General features: G+C 36.1%; 1 protein-coding gene across 1 annotated transcript in view; it reads right to left on the minus strand.

The window, feature by feature from the left end:
* Positions 1 to 25,234, minus strand: part of LOC136039075 (transportin-3-like) — a 94,511-nt gene that overhangs the window by 19,220 nt on the left and 50,057 nt on the right. Inside the window, exon 14 of the mRNA XM_065722562.1 lies at positions 12,690 to 12,843. Coding sequence (XP_065578634.1) covers positions 12,690 to 12,843 — 154 coding nt within the window. The remainder of the gene's footprint in view (positions 1 to 12,689; positions 12,844 to 25,234) is intronic.

The raw sequence follows: 25,234 nt of genomic DNA on the forward strand, positions 1-25,234 counted from the left end.
CTTTTTTTATGCTCTTGAATCACTCTCTGTGGACGTCCTATTTTTTGTTTGGCCCACGATGGATGGCCAAACACTACGATTTTTTGATAATCAGTCTTCATAAATAAAGCGTGACCTGGCCATCTTAACCTTTCTTTCATTGAAGCCTTAGAAAGCGGGATAGACCCCATTTATCATATAGATTATTGTTTAATATACGGTCAGCCAAACGACTACCAAAAACTACCCAAAGACGATTCCTCGGGAAAACATCAAGCATACCTTCTTCAACGTTTCCAAGCAGCCACGTTTCAGTCAAAACCATACTTAACCCCGTCATTATAATGCCCTCCAATACTTTAATAGTAGTTCAAAGGCTTAATCTCCATATTCTTCCAAACAGTGGATGATCCAGGGGGACTCGCGCCCCCTGACGTAGTGGCTGATTTGTGGTAGGGACAGCTTGTTTTGGTTCAGGTTGGGACGGCAGTTTTTTCTGTAGGCTAACTGGTTTTTAATAGCTGAGTTTTTAATAAGTTTTAAATTATTAAGACTGCTTGTTTTTGCAAACAAGTTTGAAACAAGGTTTAGTTACTTTGCGCGGTCTCTGTTAGATTTTACTAATGACGCATACCGCCAAAAAGTATCAAATTAAATTTAAGTTTATCAAGGGTCCGTCCGTATTACCATGTCTGTTTTAGTTTTTTGGGTTTGCTTTTCTTGGGAAGCGGGTTGGTTTTTGCAACATTGTTTTTTTTAGGAGATTTGTATAATAGAAAGTAAATGTATCAGAAGTACAAAAATTATTAATTTAAGTTTTGGATTTTGGTAAGCAAATGGCGGCCACTTTACTACCTATTTTCATCTAACTAAAGCTCTGCATTATATGACATATCCCTTCCTCTGTTCATCCTAAAACACTAAAATAAATGCCAAACTCTTTAGAACTTTAATAAAGGTTCGTATAAGTATATACTTAAAACTAAGTATATGAGTCAAAATACTCCTTAAATGTCGGAATAATCATTTAAGAAGAATAGATTTTCGAAAAATTGTTTACAGGCAAAAAAAATGATTATAGAAGGCAATTGCCTGAAGAAGGCAAACAATTGTATTTTTATTTTATTTTTCGTTATCTAGCTGGTATAAATGAGTCTCCGAGTTCTCAGTTTGAATCAGTGGAATGAAACCGTTTTTTTTTCAAACACTCATTAATAAAATGTGGATAAAAAGTGGAGATTCACACAACTTGAGTTAACCACGGAAACGGAATGCAAGTGCAATATTACTCCAGGATGTCTCACCTTCTCCATACCAACCAGTCACAAAGTGTAGTAATGTTTTTGTATAGGGTTGCATATATTCGTCCATAAAATTGCCTAAACGTCTATATAGGCAATACCGCTTGCGATTTTAAACCTTATTTTAGCACAGGCCATCCAACCATATTTCCACGATTAGTTGTTTTTAAATCAAAATTTGTTACAAGACAATTCTCTTACTTAATGCTAAATCTGAGTCCAATTTCAAATTTTATTTTTGTGTTCAACAACCACATCGAGATTTAAACGTTTGAATTGAATATCTGAAAATCTCTAGGTTAACAAAAAATAATTAGAAACCTCCACAGCTTGAAACTCTGGGAATTTAAATCACCAATCTATATCTATCAAATACAAAGATAACAAACATATAATTATTTTTTTAAGGAGTATTTCGACTCATATGCTTAGTTTTGAAGCACGTACTTCCATGCATCTTTATTAAAGTTCATATTTTTCTGACGATTATGGTATATTCGAATATTTTAGGATGAGTAGCCTACAAGAGGAAATACTAACAAAGAGCTTTAACTGAAAGGATTAGCCATTATAAACATTCACCGCAATATTGACTTAGACATCGAAAGTGTAATAAATAGATATGGCGGGAGTAGAAATAGAGAAATATTGATTCGGCGGGAATCTAGAAATAGAGAAATAGAGAATGCTATGAAAAGTAAAATTTTGATTGGTAAATTTTTAAGATTTCGTCAAAGTTGACACTGTTTATTAAAACACTATTTTTAAAAGAAACAGTGATTAGTTAATGCTTTATTGCCTATATTTAAAACCCTAGTTTTAAATATCTTCTATGAATTTCTATTACTTCGTTCTGTTTTTCTTTTCTAAAAGAACTAGTGTTTAATGCTTAAAATATCTTTTACGAATTTACAAGTTGCATCTTTATCCTCATTTCTTACTCTTCATTACAATCATAGTTACCAAGCGATGCCACGAGTTAGGCGACATGCTAAATTGTTCGACCTATACAAATTGTCACAAAGAGTTCGTGACCCCGAAAGATGGTTCAAGACTTTTTTTTTGACAATAAAAAGCTTAACTCACTCGCTATTGTGGTTAAAAGTGCAAAGGCTTAAAATTATGCAGAAAATATTAAATATCATATGTTTTTAATAGATGGTGAACAGCTTTTTATTTTTTTTTATGGCGGGGTGGGTTTTTATAACTAACTTCTTTGTATCAATATTTTTATACCATTTCAATTTTAAGAGCCCCCCATAAAGAAAATCCTGGACCTACCCCTGTTCCAAAGTAAAAGATGTTCTTCAAAGCTATTCTTCCAAGCTTTTCCCAGAGCAAGTCTTTTTTGCCATTGATAAGCGATACTGGGATCTTAAAACAAACATCTTCTTTTTTACACGCTGAAGTGTAAGATAGGGAGCATGTTGTTCCCTGACTGTGTCAGATATCTCGTCTGTATCCCTGAGTTTACCCTAAAGACCAGAGTTATAACCGCATCAAAATCTGAGGATAAATCTTGGCTAATATCTGAAGCATAATTGAGAATCGTACAGTTGATCATGCTATAAAGAAGATAAATACACAGATTCAGGAATCTCATGTACAGAAACAGCAATAGATTGTTATCAGGATGTTATTCTTGCTTTAAAAACTAAGACCGTACACTCCATTTATTGAAAAATAACACGCCAAAAATTGTATCATAGGACATACCACCATTTTCTCTTACCTAAAATACTTGTGCACACAACCCGATAAAAACCAGTTTTATGACGGTCTTAATTAGCGGATCTATTTTTTGGTAAAAACTTGCTGTGAAGTTATCAAAGACGAAACCCGTTTCCTTGAGTATCACCACGGACATCAGGCATTCAACTCGGTCTCATTTTCTTTTTTATTAATTAATCTTTTCTCTTCAGTTTCCTTAATAGCTTTCCGTTTAAGCCCCCGCTTCTTAAGCTAAAATGTTGTTGCACTACGTTAGAAGCATTTATGAGCGCAGCAAATGTGGAACCGAATGTCTTTTAGAACATTTGAGCTGTAATTGCATTGTTAGAGCAAATGCACACCAATAAGCTCTTCCATTCTTAAGATATTGTAAAAACACTTTTCTTTCCAGTGCAAATACCCTTCTGCTTGAGAGTCGTTCATTTGTAGTATTGGCTACGTAAATCCAAACTTTATCAATAGATATGGTTACTATGGACGGTCACATGCATGAACGTCCTGCTAAGGAACAACATGAAATTTAATAATTTGTCGAAGGTGGGTTTAGGAATCTAATGCATATTGAATTTGAATGCATAATTTCCATCCAGACCGCAAAAACTTTGGGAGAGTTCAGTTCCTACTTCTAACTTTGTTCATTTTATGTGTTTAATAGCTTTCGATGAGCAGCTTTAAAACTAATGCACTTTACATATTTAGAATCAGTACAAATAGTAGGTTTTACTGTTGCATATATTTTAGTTTTAATATCATAATGATGCTCCGAGAATGATAATCCTTCCTCGAAAAGTGCACCTGTTAGAATATTTATTTAGAGGAGGGGGGTTGAAATATAAAATGAATACATTCTTATAGGGATATGCTCCATGGATGCCAGCAGAGGGCAATGGCCCGCGGAAACAAGAAGACATTTAAAATGAATATAAACAGAAAATGATAGATATTCCCATTCTAATTTCGATAAAACAAATCTCTTTATGGCCCCTGCCACCCCCAGGAAAGCTTTCTGAAAGCGCTCACGATCCCCTCTTCCCGCCATCTATTCACCTATTTTGCCAGTAAACATATGAATATAGTCTTTGTGTTACAAAGAAAAAAAAAATCTACAATAAGAGGGGAGCTATAACCTTGTAGCACCCATATCACAGGCTTTGTTCATAGTATTAATCGTTTACTTTGTATAGACACGCTCCATTGGGTCATAACCAATAAGCTGATTGCCACTGCACACGTAGGCAGGCGCCACTCAAAGATAAGTAATTATTCATTCTCTTTGCTACGCTCTTTTTTAGCCTTTTCGCTACGACCATGTCAACTAAATTCAAGCCTTTTGATATTGTTCTTGCTAACTTTAGAAGTTATCCCCCTTGGCCTGCAATTGTTTTGCTGTCAAAAACTGGTGCCAAAGGAACATCAAGATATACAGTCTTTTTGCTATGGCAATCATTCTGAGCATCAAGTGGCAGTAACTAATTTGAAATTACTTTCGGATAACCTTAGTGCTCGCAAAAGACCGGAAAAAGATGTCGATAAAGCATTTACCGAATTGGATTCGTTTCCACACATTTATAAATCGTCACCACCTACTTATGTAGCATTAAACCCAGCAAGCGTTATTGCAGATTAGAGAAGATTCACTGGCACCTAGCCTAATCCTGCAAAAATAGTTTTTACCCAGGATGAATTAAATCACACACAAGCGACTCTTACAGCTGAGATTTCCCGTCAGGTTACGGCTAAACTATCACATCCCGATACAGCAAATCAATCAGTTTGATACTATACCCAAAAAATTATGATACTATTTCAATTGAATACAATCCAAAATTTCAAGAAATATAAAGATCCCTCTAAGGACTATTTGCAATGGTTAAAAGCTTAGAAAGTAGGATTTTGTCATTGGAATCGAAAGTGGATGATTTTGAACAAGAAAAGATGTTGGATTTCTTAGTGATGAGTGGAGCAAAGCTTGATCTAAAGAAATAAATAATGGTTATCAATAAAGACAAGATGCTGGTCCCTGGTTTTTAAGTTAATAATATTTTAAATGTTTATCGATTTCGTTTGAATGAACAATCAATCTAAAGTGTCTCCAGCGCTAATACACTTTAAAAATTCTGCTCAAATTGATCAAGTTGTTTTCAAAGCAAAGATTAAGCTAGCAAAAAGTAGAATATTTTTTTATCGAAATCGCTAAAAAAAAACAAAAAAAAAAAAAAACGGCGTGAAGTTTTAAATGCAGCAAGAGATTGCTTCGGTAAATTTAATGTGTGGATTGACCGCGGGCAAATTCTGGCAAAACTACCTGGTCAATCATTGATACGAAAGATTCGATCATTCGCAGATTGTGTTTAGATATATTTTTTAGTATAATTATTATTATTATATTAAATTTTTTTGGTACTTGTCGGTTATTGGAAACACATCCAAAAAGCGAAGTTAATCCTAATGAAAAACAACAAAACATGATGATAAAATAATACTTTAGAAACAAAATTATGGGAACCCAACCCAACCTTACCCCCAGCCCACCCCTAACGTGCAAACATATGGCCAAATTATACAGAGTGACTTTTCTGATCATTTCCCTGTTTAATTTAGATACTGTTTTGATGATCTGACTATTAAGAGGACCAGTTAGTCTGGTAAAAGGCATTTTAGATTTGGTGAAGTGGAATTCACGCTTCTTCGGTCAAAGTTGGCAGAAATTTCTTGGGGTGATTTTGAGATTGATTCTGATTTTTTTAAATTTATTTGATACTTTTTATGAGTCTATTAAAGACGCTGTTCTTGATACTTTGTTCTGTTTCAACTTCTAATCGTAAATCTAAGAAGGCCTTTCCTCTAAATCCTTGGATGACCCCTGGTCTCCTCAGGGGTTGTAGGAGAAAAAATAATCTCTGGATCTTCTAGTAAGTCTGGACCTCTGTAAGTCTGCTAGTCCCTCAATGAAAGCTATGGGCTTTCAGTGATTTAAAATTTACAGGAATATTTAAAATTCTGTGTGTCGAAAGGCCAAATCCCAGTAATATTTTAATTGTTTTTCAGGTTGCACTAAAGATATTCTAAAAACTTGGCAGGTATAAATTCTGTCCTCTTTTCAGTCTCTATCAGTCCCTTTTTTTGGATCTCGATGGCAGAATTTTCGAGGGGGAACTGAACGTTCAAGATGCATAAACTTCATAGTTTGCGAATATATTGGTAAAAGAACCGCTTCTACTGTAAGTTCTTCTCCTTCAAGATCCAACTCCAGGTCTTACCTTGGGGAACCTTGTATTAAGTCAATGTTCTTTGAGCCAGCGACTGATTAATTACCAAGAATTAGAAATTACTAAAACTGTTAAGGGATTGAGAAATTCCTCGTCGTCTGACCCTGATAATATTCCTACTAAAGTAACTAAGTTCATACTTCCTTCCATTATTTCTCCCTTAACGAACTTTATTAACCTCTCCTTTCAGCATGGTGTTTTCCCGAGTAGTGTGCCAACTATCGGCCAATTTCTTTGTTGTCTGTGGTTACCAGAATATTTCAAAAGGCGATGCTTTCTCATCTTAATAGTTTTGATACTTCAAAAGATTTTTTTCACGCTTTTCAATTTGGTTTTCAAGCTAATAATTCAACTGAGCATGCTTGTGCATTTTTATTGAATTATCTTCACTCTCCCCTAGACTCCCTTTTGATTCTTGCTCCTTTGTTTCTGGATGTTCGTAAAGCCTTAGATTCTGTAACCCACAGTCTTCTTCTTTTTAAAATTTCTCATATTGTCATAAGAGGTAGTGCGTTTCTTTGGTTCAAGTTTTTCATATCTGGTAGAATAATTTCTGCTGATCCGCCTTTTCGCTCACCATCAAGTGTTGACCAGGGAATCCCTCAAGAGTCAATTCTAGGGCCAGTATTGTACTTCATGCATACAAATGACCTAATTTTTGCAGTTAGAAGTAATAGCCTCCTTATTGTTGTCGTCTATGTCACCCAACATTCTCCAGTACCCATAACCATAGTTTGGATTCCTCGGTTACATAGTTGCAACTCTTAGGTTAATAATTGAGAAGTCCCTTCGTTGTCAAACACCTTTGGTCCTTAGTTTTATCGATTATGAGCAAGCTTTCGATTCTGTTGATAGAACAGCGTTAACAAAGGTCTTATCGTTATATGGTATACCAGAAAAATACATTAAAGTGATTTGCGCTATGTACGAGAATAATACTGCTGCGGTTAAGGTAGGAAATGAGGTTAGCAACTGGTTTTGTATTAAATCAGGAGTTAAGCAGGGTTGTGTTCTATCCCCCTTTATATGGATCATTTTGATGGACTTCGTCTTAAGGAGCACAGGAAAGGCAATTGGAGACCATGGAATCAAATGGGGAGGAAGAACGCTCCTGGACTTAGATTATGCTGATGATTTAAGCATATTAGATGAAAGTGTGAGCAAAATGAATGAATTTTTAGAGGTTTTACGAGTTCAGGGTGCTAAAATAGGCTTGAAAATTAATGTTAAGAAGACTAAGTCACTAAGGTTAGGAATAAGTGAAGATGAACAGGTGACCTTAGGTAACGAAAAGATTGATCAGGTTAGGAGCTTCAGTTACCTTGGTAGTATTATTAGTAAAGATGGTGGGAGCAGTGAAGATGTTAAAAGTAGAATAGCTAAAGCTCAGGGTGTTTTTTCACAGTTAAAAAAAGTTTGGAAGAATAGAAAGATAAGCCTACAAACCAAGATTAGAATATTGGAAGCTACAGTGATGACAGTGGTCAAATATGGCTCTGAAGCATGGACACTCCGAAAAGCAGATGAAAATTTACTAGATGTTTTCCAGAGAAATTGCCTACGGATTGTTCTGGGTACCCGGCTGACTGACCGTATTTCAAACAGTAGGTTGTACGAAAAGTGTGGTTCAATCCCGCTTTCTGGGGCTATAATGAAAGAAAAGTTGAGATGGCTAGGCCACGTTCTACGGATGAAGGATGACAGATTACCGAAGATTGTTCTTTTTGGCCAACCGTCTGGGGCTACACGGAAAGCAGGTCGTCCTTGTCTGGGTTGGGAGGATGTCATAAATAAGGATTTAAAGGAAATGGGAACTTCCTGGGAGGGTGTAAAGAGGGAGGCTTTAAATAGATTAGGTTGGAGGAGGAGCGTGCGTAGCTGTGTTGGCCTCAGGCGGCTTGGTGCTGCAGTGAGTTATTAGTAGTAGTAGTAGTAGTAGTAATCTCTTGTTACTTTTGCCAATGATACCACCCTTATTACTTCTGGGAGAACAGAGGACGAGTTTGGTACAAAGTTAATGGACCTGTTTGAGAAAGCTTTAATTTGGTTTGATGCTAACTCTCTTGCCCTAAATGTTTCTAAAAATAGTTATTTTTTTAGTTTTTTCTCGTATATCTCAGGCTTGTCCTCAGCTATATGACATTCCTACACCCAAAAGCTTTATTAGTAGACCAAAGGATGGCCATGTCCATTTCCTAGGTATCCCCCCATTCGAAAATTTATCTTTATATCACCATATTGATTTGATTAAAATGAAGGTATGCAGAAACCAAGGTATTCTAAGAAAACTCAAACCATTTCTAAGAATCCTATTTCATAGCTTAATTCATTCTTATGTTTCTTATTTTCCAGTCAAATGGATGTCTACTTTCCTTCTTTTCAAAAACTGTTTTCGAACACTTACGATAAAGCTATAAATCTTATTCAGGATATAAATCGTTCGGCAACTAAACCATTACTTGATATCGAAGCATTCTATATTCTTTAATGTGTGTCTTTAGCTTTTCTTCAGTTCCATGGTGATATGCCTAGGCCCCTTAGATTTACGTTTTCTTTTGTATTTGATCGGTAAAATTATCAGCTCCGTAGTTCTCTAAATATTAAAATTTCACATACACAACAATAAGCTCCGAATTTAATTCTTTCGTTGCGTGTCATTTGACATGGAACACCCTTCCCGATTCGACTCGAGAATACCACTCTTTTGGCACCTTCAAAAGATTTTTTTTTTATATAAAGAGAGTTTTATAACTCTCATTCCTTATGTTTTTTTTCTTCATTTTTATGAAGCAAATGCTTTACATGTTAAGGGTTTAAATGTTTAATGTTATTAGATCTATTTAATAATCCCCTCCTACAGGCCATGGAGCCTTTGTGGGGATTCGTAGATTGTTCTGTTATTATTGTATTATTATATGGAAAATAAATCTATCTATCTATCTACAACATTACTGCCCATGAAACTGAGCAGCTCAATTTGTAGTTTTTGATAATTCTTGTTCGATTAGCTATCTTCGAATTTTCGATTGATAGTTGTTTCACCCTCTTTGAAGGAAAATCGTTGCTTTGTGCCTAAAACGGCAAAAACACAAATTTGCAGTGACACAATCTTTTTTGATACTAAAAAGGGCACAAAAACTTTTAATTTCCGTTCAAATAAGCCTTCTCCTGATTTTCTAGGCCCATTGGTTGGACATGATAGCCTCAAAAAAAGGAAATAAAATACGTATCCCAGATCATTTTTCCCGAAAAAAAATGCAACATTTCCCTTTTTTGTAGACATCGACTTGAAATTTCTGCAGCATACTTCTCTGATATCATGAATGTGAAGGAACAATTTTCATCAAGACCACTCGTTTTTCGGGGGTATTTACCCCCCCCTTTTTTTGAAAATCAAGCAAATTTTCTTAGGCTTGCAACTTTTGACAGTAACTTTAAACTTAGGGAATTTTACATATTTAGAATCAACATCAAAAGCCAATTCTTTGACAAATATATAGTTATCAAAACTTCTTTTCTAGAGTTTCGGTCACTATCAGGACGAGTTGCTCCTTACTCACAGCTCGTTACCAGGAGCTGTTTGATTTGTGTTGACTGTTTGGCATTATTGCCTAACCAAGGTAAATTAACACATAATGTGATGATACACACAGACATACAAGTTTAATACCGTATTTTGTTTCTGACGTTAACGCGATCCCACTGTTTTAACTCTGTTTAAAAATTATTTTTTTAATATTGATGTTTAATTTTTTGACTTTTCTTCATTATTTTTCTTAAATCTCATAAATGTTTTTTTTTAATTTTTTGAATTGCATTAATTTGGCTGAAGATTCAAGGGGGTTTGCTAGTAAGGTCACTTCGACAATAAAACATTATCTTGTCTTGCAATGTTCTCCCATAGCTTTTAATGTGTTTCTTCAGACTAAGCCCACCAAGGAACATCTATATAAACAGAGATAAGGCACACCTACCAATTACCAATTGAACCAACTACCAACCTCGCTTCCTACTTTAACCACGGCAATATAACCCTCGTGTGCATTATTTAACACTTCAACAAGCTCATCTCGCACACCTCACAACGCTGTGACCTCCATTAAATCTTTTCTATTTGCTGAATTTAATGCCTCTTCAAAATCCCTAAAATTTAGGACCTAAGAGCTCTCAAAATTCACACAGTTCTCGATTATTAATCTAACCGTAAACACTTCATCACCCCATCCTCTTCCGTTCCTAAAACCAGACTGTTACACCCTGTAAGATTTTAGCTACAGAATATCATAGTCTAACAATTGTCATCATGCTAATAAAATTGCATTCAACAAAAATCAAGCCAGTGCATTAAAAATTACTGCACCCACTCACTTCTTTTTATACAGGGGTTTAGATAAAGCTTCCCTCATCCATAGGAATTTCTCCTTCATCAAAGCCATATCTTTGATTTCCAAAATCTTAGCTCTAAGTACATGTATTTATGAATTTTCGATCGTTTTGTTACTATCTCTAACTTATTGCTAAATAAACATTTATTCACTTCCAACTTTTCAAAAATTTTCTTATTACTTTCTACACCAGAATCACAGTTTACAAATTCCAAAAATGTCACATCATCTCTCTATAACATCTCTTAACCAGTAACTGAGACCCAGTTCCTATCTATAACTGATCTGCCAGACTACTTCCACTCAATATCTTAAAGTACTAAGTACATAAAAAAAAAAAAAAAAAAAAAAAAAAAAAAAAAAAAAAAAAAAAAAAAAAAAAAAAAAACACCATATGGATCCATGTCATCATATAAAGTGCCGAAACCACGACTTTTTAAGATTTTTTTGGGTTGTTCCAAAACTGTGAAGTTTTTTTGCAATGTTTCTCACGAATATCAATGGTACTGCCTACGTGCATATTATTTCAGATATAAAAACTCTTTTTTTAGAGTTCTAGTTACTATCAGTGCGAGCTGCTTCTTCTGCTTCCAGAACAAACTAAGAGATTACTGTCTAATACGTAGAGGAAGAAAAGGATCATGGAGCTGGGATGCTTTAAAAAGAATCAATAAAAGCCAATCTCCTTCTATCTTTATTAGGCTCAAGCAGTAGTAAGACCACATCTGGACATTTGAACCTAGCTTTACAGCGCTTTTTATGCGGATTAAATCAAATCGCTTGAAAATATTCAAAGATATGCACCATTTGCCATACAAAAGCAGACTTTCTTACCATTGACAAAAACCATTGGTCTACAGACGTAGGCGCAATGATATACTAGGTAGCTGATAATTTCTGTCGCGGAAGGAAACGGTAAAATTTTGAGTAAGCCAGAAATGGCAATTTTAATATAAGAGACGGAACGGAAGAGACTGTACGGAAGTGGACAAGTTGTAGTGCGACCATTAAGGTTTGAAGAAGAGCTTTTTTGTCTCCAAAAACAATTTAAGAAGGTAAGACACCCGAGGACCTAACATAAACTTCAAAATAAAATCAGTATTTAAATTAAGAAATACAAATGAAAAATTTAACTGAGCAGTCCAATATAGAACGCTTCTCCTAAGGTGAAGCCTAATCAATCGAACCAATCAAACTCTTCATAAAACGGCAATAAAAAGAACAAGTGAACGAAATGAAGTTGGAACAGGGCAAAGTGTGCTTAGGAGAATTATTCTCAGATTGCTGCCAACTAGGAGGACTTTACCGATAAAATAAAATAAAACACATTTCCTCAATCCCGTTCGCACTGCGATAAGACAATAAAAACCTAAATAAACAGATTAAGAATTCAACCCATACGGTAAAATTGACTAAACTAGGTTAAATTCAAAAGTCAGAATCAATGCTAGACAGTCAAAGCTCATAAAGACTGGGGATAGGGATCCCTAGCTATGGATATTCCTTACTTTATTGGGTACACATCTCTGGCTATTGTCATATCCAAAGAAATTCATCATTAACATCAGCATTCCTCTAAAATCTACTGTTTTAGGAATATACCATCCAAGAAAGTGAAGCGTTTTCTTATCTATTCCCGAGTCAACTGTTTTGGTTCTTCTCGGTCACAGAGTAAAAAAAAAAAAAAAAAAAAAGACAGTAATGAAACGACTACTCCTTGTGGATTGTAAAAACTGATAATATATGGAAACTATAATCGATGGCAAATTTGAATGTGTTATTAAAAAGAGCACAAGTTATACCAAGAAAGAAATAAAGTCCTTAGAGACAAAAATGACCTTAATCAATCAGAAAAGAAATTCGGAACAGAAACACATAACAAGAATTATATTCCTTTAAGTTAAATTGCCAAAATTCTTGCAGCAATAAAACAGATTTGATGTGGTTCGGTTTAATGATAACTTGATAAAATTAGTTAAAAATTTTATTGTACCCGTGCCACATTTGAAAAAAAGAAGTCATACCTTTGGCCTTGCACATTGAACAACTTCAGAAATAAATTTCATAACAGAAGAGCAGGCGTCTCGATGGTCTAAAGATGAAGCCATCAGAGAACATTGGAGGAGATAAGAAAAAAGGGGACTACTTAACAGCTCAGTTGGGTATCTCTGAAGCAACCTGTAAATAAAAACTTGATATTAAATAAAATCGTCTTTCAATAGAAACCAAATTAGTAAAATGAATATCACAAATAAGTAAATTGGTAATATTCAATTTGTAGCCTCTAAACCATTGGTTTCCATATCAATGGTTCCCACTAATTCAAGAAAAAAACTCCAAGATAAATCGTCAAAAATAAGTAACTACATCATTACAAGTGTGAGCAAAGTTGTACCTTTATTTTACTTTTATTTCTAAACCCCATCTTTCAAGGAGGCACACTCGTGCCTCTTCAAAGAGGCGAACCACGACAATGTTAAGCGATCTTCGGTTCCAGTGGTCGCAGAGGGATGGGGAGGGATGTATTTCGTAGCCCGAGCTCCAACTAAGAAACCTGCCAAATTTCATCCCCCTCCGACTTTTCCTTCATGGGGAAAATCTGGCCGAAAGTTTCGACCCCCCAACCCCACCCCCCTTTAACGTTCACAAGTTAAGGTCCCCTAGCGCCCAGGAGCTTATCCGCGAAGTTTCAGCTCGATCCGATAACTCCTTCCCTGTTTTCCAGAAACCACGCATAGCCACTTAATGTTCATGTTCTCCTTTTGTTTTTTTTTTCTGCCACGCCTACAGGTCACAGCCGACATCGGATCTGGGTGTACGAAGACTCATTCGACGCGGAATTCTCCGAGTAATTTTCCTGGAAAGTTTCGTCGGAAAATCTTAACCCCCCGATTTTCTAGCTTAGAAAAACCCATTTCCCCATAAGAGCCCATGTTAATTTTTGAAATTCTTAAAAGTTATTTAAAAGTTATATTTATACACATGCAGGTATTTCGACTTCAAACATGCCCGGTTAGCTCAGTCGGTAGAGCGTGGGACTTTTAATCCTAAGGTCAAGGGTTCAAGTCCCTTATCGGGCGGTTTTTTTTCACAAAATATGAAAAAAACTTCGTTTTCTTAAAGAGTTAAAGAGGCTGCGTCCCAAAGTCTAACCTTAAAACGTACAGGAATTAGGAGAGGCAGTCCTAATTCCTGTACGAGGAGTACAGGAATTATTAAATTACATCCACCATGGATTGTAGAAAAACGTACAGAAATAATATGAAAAAAACTTCGTTTTCTTAAAGAGTTAAAGAGGCTGCGTCCCAAAGTCGAACCTTAAAACGTACAGGAATTAGGAGAGGCAGTTGGGGGGCTGCCGCCCCCCAAACCCTCCGCTTTTAAAGACTCTTTTGTACAGGTTTTTTGTTTTGTTAATTAAAAGAGGGCCTTTCCGAAGCCAAGAGCGGGGGGTTAGGGGGGCGGCAGCCCCCCACAACAAAAAACCTGTACAAAAGAGTCTTTAAAAGCGGGGTATTTGGGGGCGGCAGCCCCCCAACTGCCTCTCCTAATTCCTGTACGTTTTAAGGTTCGACTTTGGGACGCAGCCTCTTTAACTCTTTAAGAAAACGAAGTTTTTTTCATATTATTCTCCTTCTAAGATAAGCTTTATACAAAGTCAAGAAAATACTATGAGGGTACAAACCACAACGCCTGTAGTTCAAAAACTCACATGAATCGAAGATCCAAGCTCCTCTTCAAGATCAGTGGCGTAATTTTGTCAAAATCCTTTGGGAGGGGGGGAGTTGGAGCCAATTTTCCAAAATAAAGTGAAAATGACAGCAAAAAATGAAAAATGAGCTATATACTACCATAAAGGCAAAGATATACTAAAGAAAACTGACTTAAAATTAAGATTTTGAACAAAAATCGAGTAGTTGCAGGTACCAAGCCATGGCTGATTATAGAAAAAGCCAAGACAGAGGCTCGTCACAAGATTGTCGCAATCTCGCACGAGCCCTTTCTAGGAATTATCTCAGTTTTGGCCAGATTTTTGAAGAAATTTCAGCTGAAGGGGCAAACTTGGGTCGGGAGGGGGGGACAAACTGAGGTCTGGAGAGGGCAGTTGCCCCCTACCCCATAGCAGATCACGCTCCTGTTAAGATTGCTTCTTAGTGCCGTTTCAGGACTGGAACAGACAAAAAAAAATCTTTTTCGAATAAATCAAAAACGAATACTCGGTAAAAATAAAGGAAAGTATAGGAAGCTTTTCGGGATAGACCACATTATCATTTGTTATGCAATAGAGGATACATACTCCAAGCAATTATAGTCCACCTAGATTTATTGCAGTTATCATAAGCCAACTTCGTGAGTCGATGACACTGAACCTTTTAGGAAAAGAAGATTATTGATTTTGTTACAATTTCTGTTATTCCTTAATGCAGCCAGAAATTTAGAATTCTTACAGATATGTCAATTTAAGTATTTTTTCATTTAGGAACAAAACAGAAAAGACCCAAAACGCACCTGCTTTTATATTCCTCTTTGTATTACAATGAGATAACTCAAAAAGTAAAAAATTGCAAATCTTATTCAAGTAACAGAACGGATAGCAGTTAGCTGTTGGTTGCCACATTGTTTCTTTGAACGTGAAAAGTCTTTGTCATCATCGCCAAATAGAAGCCTTCGTAAAAGAATCCTGATTTTTTTTTACCCTCCCCTGCATTTTAAAGCCTTTTGACCTCTTAGAGGGGGACTCGCCAAAGAGTATGGGAAATTGATGAGAAAGTAAGCACAAACATGTCTGAGAAAAAGGCAAACAGACACACCATCTAACATTACACAGGAAAAACAAAAATATAACAGTTCAAAATAGGGATGAAACCTTTTAATCGACAGTGAACAAATATGAAAATTAGTTATTTTTATTTATTACATTTCAGTAAATTAGTTTATTGGGTATAAATTTTGTTATTTTTATTGATATCTTTTAGTTTTACTGCTGATGAGGGACACTGTATATGTGTCCGAAATGTTCAGTTAAAATTTTATATTTGCTCACTGTCGATTAAAATCCCTATTTTGAACTGTCATATTTTCGTCATGGAAAGGCAGAGTGGTCTTCAAAGTTACTTGATGGAAAAAACAGTTGTGTCAACTTTCTATTTACTTTAGCTTTTATTCAGACAGAAGATGAAACAGCCCGTTTTGTCAAAAGGTCAGACTATGTATATTTGTATACTTCTTTTCTTTTTAACTAAGCTATATTCGGCTTACTAACCTAGACCTATCGTATAACCTCCCTGTAAGAGAAGAAAAGAATCTCCCTGCTTAAAAAATTTCTGTCTGGACACAAATTAACTTAGATCTTGACATAAATCCAGATTTTGATAAATTCAAGCTTGTTCTGAATGTTTCTAGTTCTAATGGGTAATACCGAGTCGTCGATAGTACTAGTAATTTTAGTTCCTATTAAACCCAAGATTAAGGTTTACTTTGGTTCTGAAACATACGATTTTTCGACAAGAAAGAGCTGTAAATTGCACTATAAGGACAAAATACTTTTGGTCGATTATTTGGTCCATTAGTTTCCGGTCTATCAATTCACCAAGCCAGAACTATGATGTCATTTTTACTTTTTCTTCCATGAAAATCCATGTTTACTTGTAAAGTTGGTAAACTTTCCTTTTTCTAAGTGCTTCTGACCGCTTTTCAACGGTCAAAAACGCGGTCAACGGTCAGATATATATATATATATATATATATATATATATATATATATATATATATATATATATACTAGCTGTTGGGGTGGCGCTTCGCGCCACCCCAACACCTAGTTGGTGGGGGCGCTTCGCGCCCCCCCCAAGCCCCCCCGCGCGCGTAAGTCGTTACGCGCCATAATAGTTACGCGCCATTGTAGTTGTGTCCCTATGTCCCACCTGTGAATATAGATATATATATATATATATGGTTTTAACTACGTAAAACTTGCGAATATACAACATTCTTTGCTGTCCCATTGTCTTTGCATATAAATAGATTGTCAGGTTATCCCCCTGTTTCCCCCGGTGTCCCCGTTGTAGTTGTGTCCCTGTGTCCCGGTCGTCATTTATATTCCCTGTGTCCCGGGTCCCGGTCATCATTTGTATCCCGGTGTCCCGGTCTGTATATACATTCGTTTTTTAGTTTTGTTTTTCTCCTTTATTTTTTTCCTTTTTTTTTCTTTTTTAGCTTATTTAGATTTTTAGATTTTTTAGTTTTTTTTATTAGTTTTTAGTTTTTATTTCTTTTTAGTTTTTTTGTCCCGGTCGTCATTTATATCCCCCTGTTTCCCCCGGTGTCCCCGTTGTAGTTGTGTCCCTGTGTCCCGGTCGTTATTTATATTCCCTGTGTCCCGGTCGTCATTTGTATCCCGGTGTACCGGTCTGTATATACATTCGTTTTTTAGTTTTGTTTTTCTCCTTTATTTTTTTCCTTTTTTTTTCTTTTTTAGTTTATTTAGATTTTTAGATTTTTTAGTTTTTTTATTAGTTTTTAGTTTTTTTTTCTTTTTAGTTTTTTTGTAGTTTTTACCTTCTTTTTAGTTTTGTTAATTTTTTTTTTTACTTGTGTCCTGGTCGTCATTTATACTCCCTGTGTCCCGGTGCTTTGTTGATTGCTAATCGAACATTCCTTTTGTCCTGGTCGCTTTCTCTTTGAGTGTCGTCATTTATTTTTTTCTTTTTTAGTTCTTTTAGTTTTTACCTTTTTTAGTTTTTTTTTAGTTTTTAGTTTTTTTAGTTTTTTACCTTTTTTTAGTTTTTTTAGTTTTTTAGCTTTTTTATTTTTTTTATTAGTTTTTAGTTTTTTTGTAGTTTTTGCCTTTTTTTTTAGTTTTTTGTCCTGGTCGCTTTCTCTTTGAGTGTCGTCATTTATTAGTTTTTTCCTTTTTTTTTAGTTTTTTATTGGTTTTTACCTTTATTTTAGCTTATTTTTCAGTTTTTTCCTTTTTTTTAGTTTTTTTTTATTTTTTATTTTTTTTAGTTTTTTACCTTTTTTAGTTTTTTTAGTTTTTTTAGTTTTTTAGCTTTTTTACTTTTTTTATTAGTTTTTAGTTTTTTTTTGTAGTTTTTGCCTTTTTTTAGTTTTTTCAGTTTTTTTTTTAGTTTTTTATTGGTTTTTACCTTTATAGTTTTTTTAGTTTTTTAGCTTTTTTATTTTTTTTATTAGTTTTTAGTTTTTTTTTGTAGTTTTTGCCTTTTTTTAGTTTTTTCAGTTTTGACGTCACCTAATCCAGTTTTTTCAGGTGACGTCACCTGACACATCCATCCACACATCCATCCATCCATCCATCCACAGACAACTTATTTTTATATATATAGATATATATATATATATATATATATATATATATATATATATATATATATATACTAGCTGTTGGGGTGGCGCTTCGCCCCACCCCAATACCTAGTTGGTGGGGGCGCTTCGCCCCCCCCCGCGTGTAAGTCGTTACGCGCCATTGTAGTTGTGTCTCTGTGTCCCACCTGTGAATATAGATAGTTATATATATGTTTTTAACTATGTAAAACTTGCGAATATACAACATTCTTCGCTTTCCCATTGTCTGTACATATAAATAGATTGTCAGGTTTACCGACTCTTGAACATGCAACATATAATTGTCCATGGGAAAAACAATCCGTATTCAGATCTATACCTCATTATTCTAATGATTGCCTTTGAGCTTTGTTGATGGTGATTGCTAATCAAACATTCCCTGAGTTTTTTTTTCTTTTTGGTTTTTTTTGTTGTAGTTTTTACCTTTTTTTTAGTTTTTTAAGTTTTTTTTTCTTTTTTAGTTTTTTTAGTTTTTTTCAGTTTTTTTTAAAGTTTTTTAGCTTTTTTAGTTTTTTTTTTTAGTATCTTCTTTTTAGTTTTTTTTTGTAGTTTTTACCTTTTTTAGTTTTTTTTCTTCTTTTGTATTAATGCTAAAGCCAAGGTTCGAACCTGGAACCTCTCGAACCTAGAACCTAGAGCATAACGCTTTACCAACTCAGCTACTTCGGCTTGAATACATTCGTTTTTGAATTGGTATATGATGAAATAATTCAGACGTCATATGCGGACAGACAGACACACAAACAAACAACTTATTTTTATATATATATATATATATATATATATATATATATATATATATATATATATATATATATATATATATATACATATATATATATATATATATATATATATATATATATATATATATAAATATATATACATAAAAATAAGTTGTCTGTGTGTCGAGTGACGTCATATTTGTGTGTCGACTGACGTCATGTTTGTCGACTAACGAAATTACAGACCGGGACATCGGGACACAAATGACGACCGGGACACCGGGACATAGGGAATATAAATGACGACCGGGACACTCAAAGAGAAAGCGACCGGGACACAAGGAATGTTCGATTAGCAATCACCATCAACAAAGCACCGGGACACAAATGACGACCGGGACACAGGGAATATAAATGAAGACCAGGACATTCAAAGAGAAATTACAGACTGGGACACCGGGACACAGGGAAACAACTACAACGGGGACGCCGGGGGGCACAGGGGGATATATAAATGACAACGGGGACACAGGGAATTTCGATTAGCAATCACCATCAACAAAGCTCAAGGGCAATCATTAGAATAATGAGGTATAGATCTGAATACAGATTGTTTTTCCCATGGACAATTATATATTGCATGTTCAAGAGTCGGTAAACCTGACAATCTATTTATATGCACAGACAATGGGACAGCCAAGAATGTTGTATATTCGCAAGTTTTACGTAGTTAAAAATATTTATATATCTATCTATATTCACAGGTGGGACACAGGGACACAACTACAATGGCGCGTAACGACTTACGCGCGCGGGGGAGGCTTGGGGGGCGCGAAGCGCCCCCACTAACTAGGTGTTGGGGTGGCGCAAAGCGCCACCCCGACAGCTAGTATATATGTATATATATATATATATATATATATATATATATATATATATATATATATATATATATATATATATATATATAAATATATATATATATACATATACTAGCTGTTGGGGTGGCGCTTCGCGCCCCCCCGCGCGCGTAAGTCCTTGCGCGCCATATTAGTTACACGCCATTGTAGTTGTGTCCCTGTGTCCCACCTGTGAATATAGATAGATATAAATATATATACATATATATGTTTTTAACTACGTTTGCCCTTGAGCTTTGTTGATGGTGATTGCTAATCGAACATTCCCTGTGTCCCGGTCGTCATTTATATATCCCCCCTGTGCCCCCGGCGTCCCCGTTGCAGTTGTGTCCCTGTGTCCTGGTCGTCATTTATATTCCCTGTGTCTCGGTCGTTATTTGTGTCCCGGCGTCCAGTCTGTAATATACAAACAGTTTAAAAATTAAGTTACTGGAGTCACACTAATAAAACCTCATTGGAGATGGAGGCCATGCAGCCGAGAAGTGTGGACGGAGAAGCTCTGGTCATTCACCTACATTAAAAATAACTATCGAATCGACATTTTGACTGACGAATTCAGACACTTCGGACTGGACTTATTAGCAGTTTCAAAAACTCGTATCCCAGGGGTAGGAAACACGGAATTAGCTGATATAGAAATTATTTACTTAGGAAGGAAGGATGGGTAAATAGACAGAAAGTAGGTCTCATGATGAATAAAGAAGCTGCTATGTTCTGTTTAGGTTGGGAAGGTATTAATAATAGAATACTAATCGTTTACTTTATGATTAAAAAGTGCAGGGTATCAGTCATAGTGGTATATGCCCCTGTATAACCGACTGACGGAGATAGTAGTGACTCAGATGAATTTTACTTACAATTAAGGAATAAATAGACAATGTCCCAGGTAGAATATGGTGTTTTTATTTGATTTTAATGCACAGGTCGGAAGAAACAGGGATAAATGGTATCCTCGCCTAGGTAAATTTGCTGTAGGAAAAGAAAACAGTAATGGCTACAGACTGCTGCAACTTTGTAGGAATTATGATCCAGTTATAACCAATACGGTATTTGGTCATAAAATCGCCCATAAGTTAACATGGCAATCACATCATGGTAAAACAGTCAACCTTATTAATTATGTTACTGTAATCCGAAGATTGGCAGGATTAATACGAGATACTAGGTTATATGGGAGTGCTGTTACCGACGTTAAAAGTACAGATTACCCTCTAGTAGTGTCTAAGACAAATTTAAAGCTGAAATTTCGGAAGGATAACTGCTTTCCGAGAAGCTATGACGTTGGTAGACTCCAGGATGAGAATTTGAGAGAAACTTTCCAGGAATAGTTGAATACTAAACTGAAAGTTTAAAATTTGACAATGTAGAAGATGGATGGAATAATTTTAAGAAAAATGCGAAATGGCTGATGGTGCCTTAGGGAAGAAATTTAGAAACGCAGCTAGGAATATTAGTGAAAAGGCTTTATGTTTAATAGCGAGGGGAAGGGGCTTGTACACGGATTATATGAGTGTAAACGAGAATAAGAGGATGTAAAGAAAGAGGAGAAAATATTAAAATATGAACTAAGGAGGTGTGAAGACCATGGATGAAATTGCCGAAAATCAGGAAGATGCAGCTAGACAGCATAATAGTAAAATATTGTACTGGCATGTTAATAAATTGAGAGGGAGTGGTCAATCTGAATTTGACCCAGTTAAAGATAGAAACGGGGCCACAATTAGGGATAAGGAAAGAGGTAAAGAGAGATGGGCAGAACATTTTGAGAATGTGCTAAACCAGGACAAAGTTAACGGAAAATATATAAAGGAAAATGAAAAAGTTTGTGACACCTTGGACGTGAAGGAAGATTTTTTTTGTGGGGCAGAATTAGTCAAGGATCCACCATAAAGAAAGATTGCTAGAAAATAGTACAAGACTTCAACAATCTAAAGAAGGTTTGAATATGGAATCTAGGACAGAAAAAAAGCGCTGAAAACGAATATTTGGTGGCGCATTCAAAATTCCTTTCGCCAATGACAAAAAGTGCATATCTGCAGAAATAGGAAAAAAATATAGATTGGATATATTTTTATTCTGGGGAGCTATTTTGAGCTTGTCTGGTAGAATATTTCTCCACGAGCGCAATTCAGATCCAATTTCACTCATGAGGGATTTCAAGAGTAGAGGGGGAGTATTATCTCTCCACTCTATTTTTCACATTTAACTTGCCTTAATTTGCACTTGTAAGTATTTAGAATTCACGAGTTCGTCAACTGACCGAGATTAGAGTGAAAAAGCTACACTCTGTACAATACTAAATATTTTTGCAAATTATAGCCGTCCTGGCCGAGTGGATTGGTGCGCTGGATTTGCGATCCCTTGTCTGAGAGGACGCGGGTTCGAATCCCGGTGTACCCAATTCTTCAGTTTGGGACGGGGGTCAGTGGCGTGACTCTATAAGCTTAGCCAGAGTTGACCCAGCTCTAAATGGGTACCTGGAGAAATCTGGGGAAGGTAAACAGGAAGGGTGTGCGAAAGCACAGGATGGCTGGCCCCCAACCCCCCATTGCACTTCCTGGCTGAAGGGCCAAGAAACGGAGATCAGCACCGCCGGTACAGACTGTAAAGTCTAATGCCGTATCCTTTACCGTTACTTCTTTTTTTGCAAATTCCCTGCAAGTCATCTTTTTTTTCAATATTTCTGCAAGTCGTCTGCTTTGTATGACCTTATTGATATGAATGGAAACTTAAGTTTGATTCTCCGCATCACGAAGATAGCTCAAAATGATCGAAAAGCAAATGATGCTTGTGAAAACTGCTGTATCTGTATTACACTGTCACACAGACCCCTTTACTACAACTGAAGAGATCCTTACGAATACGATAACCAATTAAGAGGCCAGTCCATCGGTTGCGAGCTCCTTACTTGCAGCTGAGGAACGAAGACTTGTATGTCAAAGGGGATGAAAAAAGCCTTTTCAAAAGTGGATGTCCCAAAATGGGTGCTGCGTCAAGAAAATCGGGATAAAAAACGAATGGTAAAGGTAAAGATAAATAGCAAGGAATGAGGCACTGGACTTTACAGTCCCGACAGGGGGTGCTGATCTCCATTTGTTGGCCCTTCACCCAGGAAGAACAACGGGGGGTTAGGGGCCAACCATCCTGTGCAGGCACGTACGCAGAAATTTTTTTTTCGGAGGGCCCAAAACCTTCGAAACAGCAGATATAAAGTAGCACTTTTTTATTTAGTAACACAAAAAGCACGTATATCAGAAAACACAGATTAACTTTAATCTGTAGTATTGTAGCGGATGGGGGAAGAAGACTGAAGCCTCAAAAGTACGTTTTAGGCTCAGGTTATGTTCATAGCGATTTATAACCAGTGATTAATCTATTATATCCCACTGAAAGGGAAATTTCAGGTTTAACAGTGCAATATGGGTGCTGTTGGGGGGGGGGGGTAGTTCTTCTATTGCAAAAACGTAGATTTTAATGAGAAATGATAGTTTCCAAAATTGATCCATTAAAAGCTGTAGGCCTCCCCCCTGCGTACGTATCAGATCCTGTGCTTTCGCATACCCTTCCTGTTTAGCTTCCCCAGATTTCTCCAGGTACTCCTTTAGAGCTGGGTCGACTCTGGCTAAGCTTACAGAGTCACGCCACTGACCCCAGTCCCAAACCAAATAGTTGGGTACACTAGGATTCAAACCCTTGCCCTCTCGGACAAAGGATCCCAAATCCAACGCACCAATCCACTCGGCTAGGACGAATGCCGTTGGACGAATAGCATTTTTTTTTCAGAGCTTACGACAGTGAAGAGAATCCTGTGTGGGATAAATTCCAGCACTTACAGTGGACTGAAGCAGCTTAAAAATATTCTGAGCTTTGAACTAGTTTCTTATGCTCCTTCAATTTTTGAGCTCAGGGATTCTACCGTTGTCGCTTCGGAGTGGTGTTAAGTCTACCGTGCTAGACTTTCTGAGAGAGGACAGTGGCTTGCGTGAATGGCCTGAAAACCTATACGTCGAAGAGGAACGTTGCTTGTATGGGCGTGAAGTCTTCCTCGATTTTGTGATGTTTTGCGTTCTTGTGCCCGAAAGTGCAGTAATTCGCCCGAAGAAGTATAACGTTTGCGTAATTCGTGGTCATTTTCTTCAGATTCTATTTCTTTCTCTTTTTTCATCAAAAGCTCTATTTCTGCAGCTTTTTTTGGGGGGGGGGCGACGCACTTCTGACGAGACTCGAATTCAATATCTGTGCACTTTAATTTATTCCAAGTGGCTACGGTTTTGACACCACTAACGGAATCGAGTTGCAAAGATGTTGTCACTTTCCTATGCAGCCCCAACTACTCTGTTCCTCTCCCTTTGAACATAACTCTAATGCAAGTACAGAAAAGTTGGTATCAAGTGTCACCACTAAGGTATGTTTTAATAATGTGAAGTTAGGAAGCTAGATCTGGTTGTACTCATCATTCTTTCTTTTCTCTCTTGGTACTTTATTCTGTTTCAAATTCGAAGTTCAAACCTCTCATCTAGGTCGAAAAAGTAAAGCTGATGACGTCATCGGTTATGCAAGTTAGGTGATATCTCCTTTGGCACACACAATTTTTTGTTGCGCCCACCAATATTAGTTTTCAGAAACCAATTCTGCCCCTAATAAATTCCTAAAGCCTTCTATAGCTCATTGATGCCTGTGATGTTAGAATTTCGTTGGCTGGGTCCCTGACTAAATTAATGACAGTATTAAAAGGATTCAAAAACAATAAGGTTCCAGGCGCGGAAAATGTGGTAAATGAGTTTATTAAATATGGTTGCTAAAAGGTTACAAATAAGTTACTAAAGAATATGAATATGATTTTCGAAAAAGGCTAATAACTAGCGATTTTAGGAAAACCCTATCTAGCGATTTTAGGAAAACCCTAACTAATCCCTGTATAAGAAAGGTGATAAGAGTGAGTGTGGTAATTACAGAGGCTTTAGCCTGGTTTCTTTAGGTAGCAAACTGCATGATGATACTTTTTAGACTCAGAGATGCTGTAGACAAGGTTTTAAGAGAAAAATAGTGCGGTTTTAGGAAGGATAGAGGATGTGTCGATCAAATTTTCGTTCTTAGATTAATAATTGAGAAGTGCCAGAGTCATCAAACACCTTTACTTCTCAGTTTTATAGATTATGATGTGCCGACCAAATTTTCGTTCTTAGATTAATAATTGAGAAATTCCAGAGTCATCAAAAACCTTTACTTCTCAGTTTTATAGATTATGAGCAAGCGTTTGATTCAGCTGAAAGAAGAGCTTTACCGAAGGTCTTATCCTTGTATGGTATACCAGAAAAATCCGTTAAAGTGATTAGTGATATGCACGAGAATAACACTGCTGCGATTAAGGTAGGAAATAAGGTTAGTAGCTAATTTAGTATTAAATCAGGAGTTAAACACGGTTGATTTCTTTTCCCATTTATTTAGATCATTTTGATGGACTTTGTCCCATGGAGCACAGGAAAGGCAATGAGAGAACACGGAATCAAATGGGGAAGAAAAATATTCCTGGGCTTAGATTATGCTCATGATTTAAGC

The sequence above is a fragment of the Artemia franciscana genome, chromosome 2 (assembly GCF_032884065.1).
Source record: "Artemia franciscana chromosome 2, ASM3288406v1, whole genome shotgun sequence".
Classification (NCBI taxonomy): Eukaryota; Metazoa; Arthropoda; class Branchiopoda; order Anostraca; family Artemiidae; genus Artemia; species Artemia franciscana.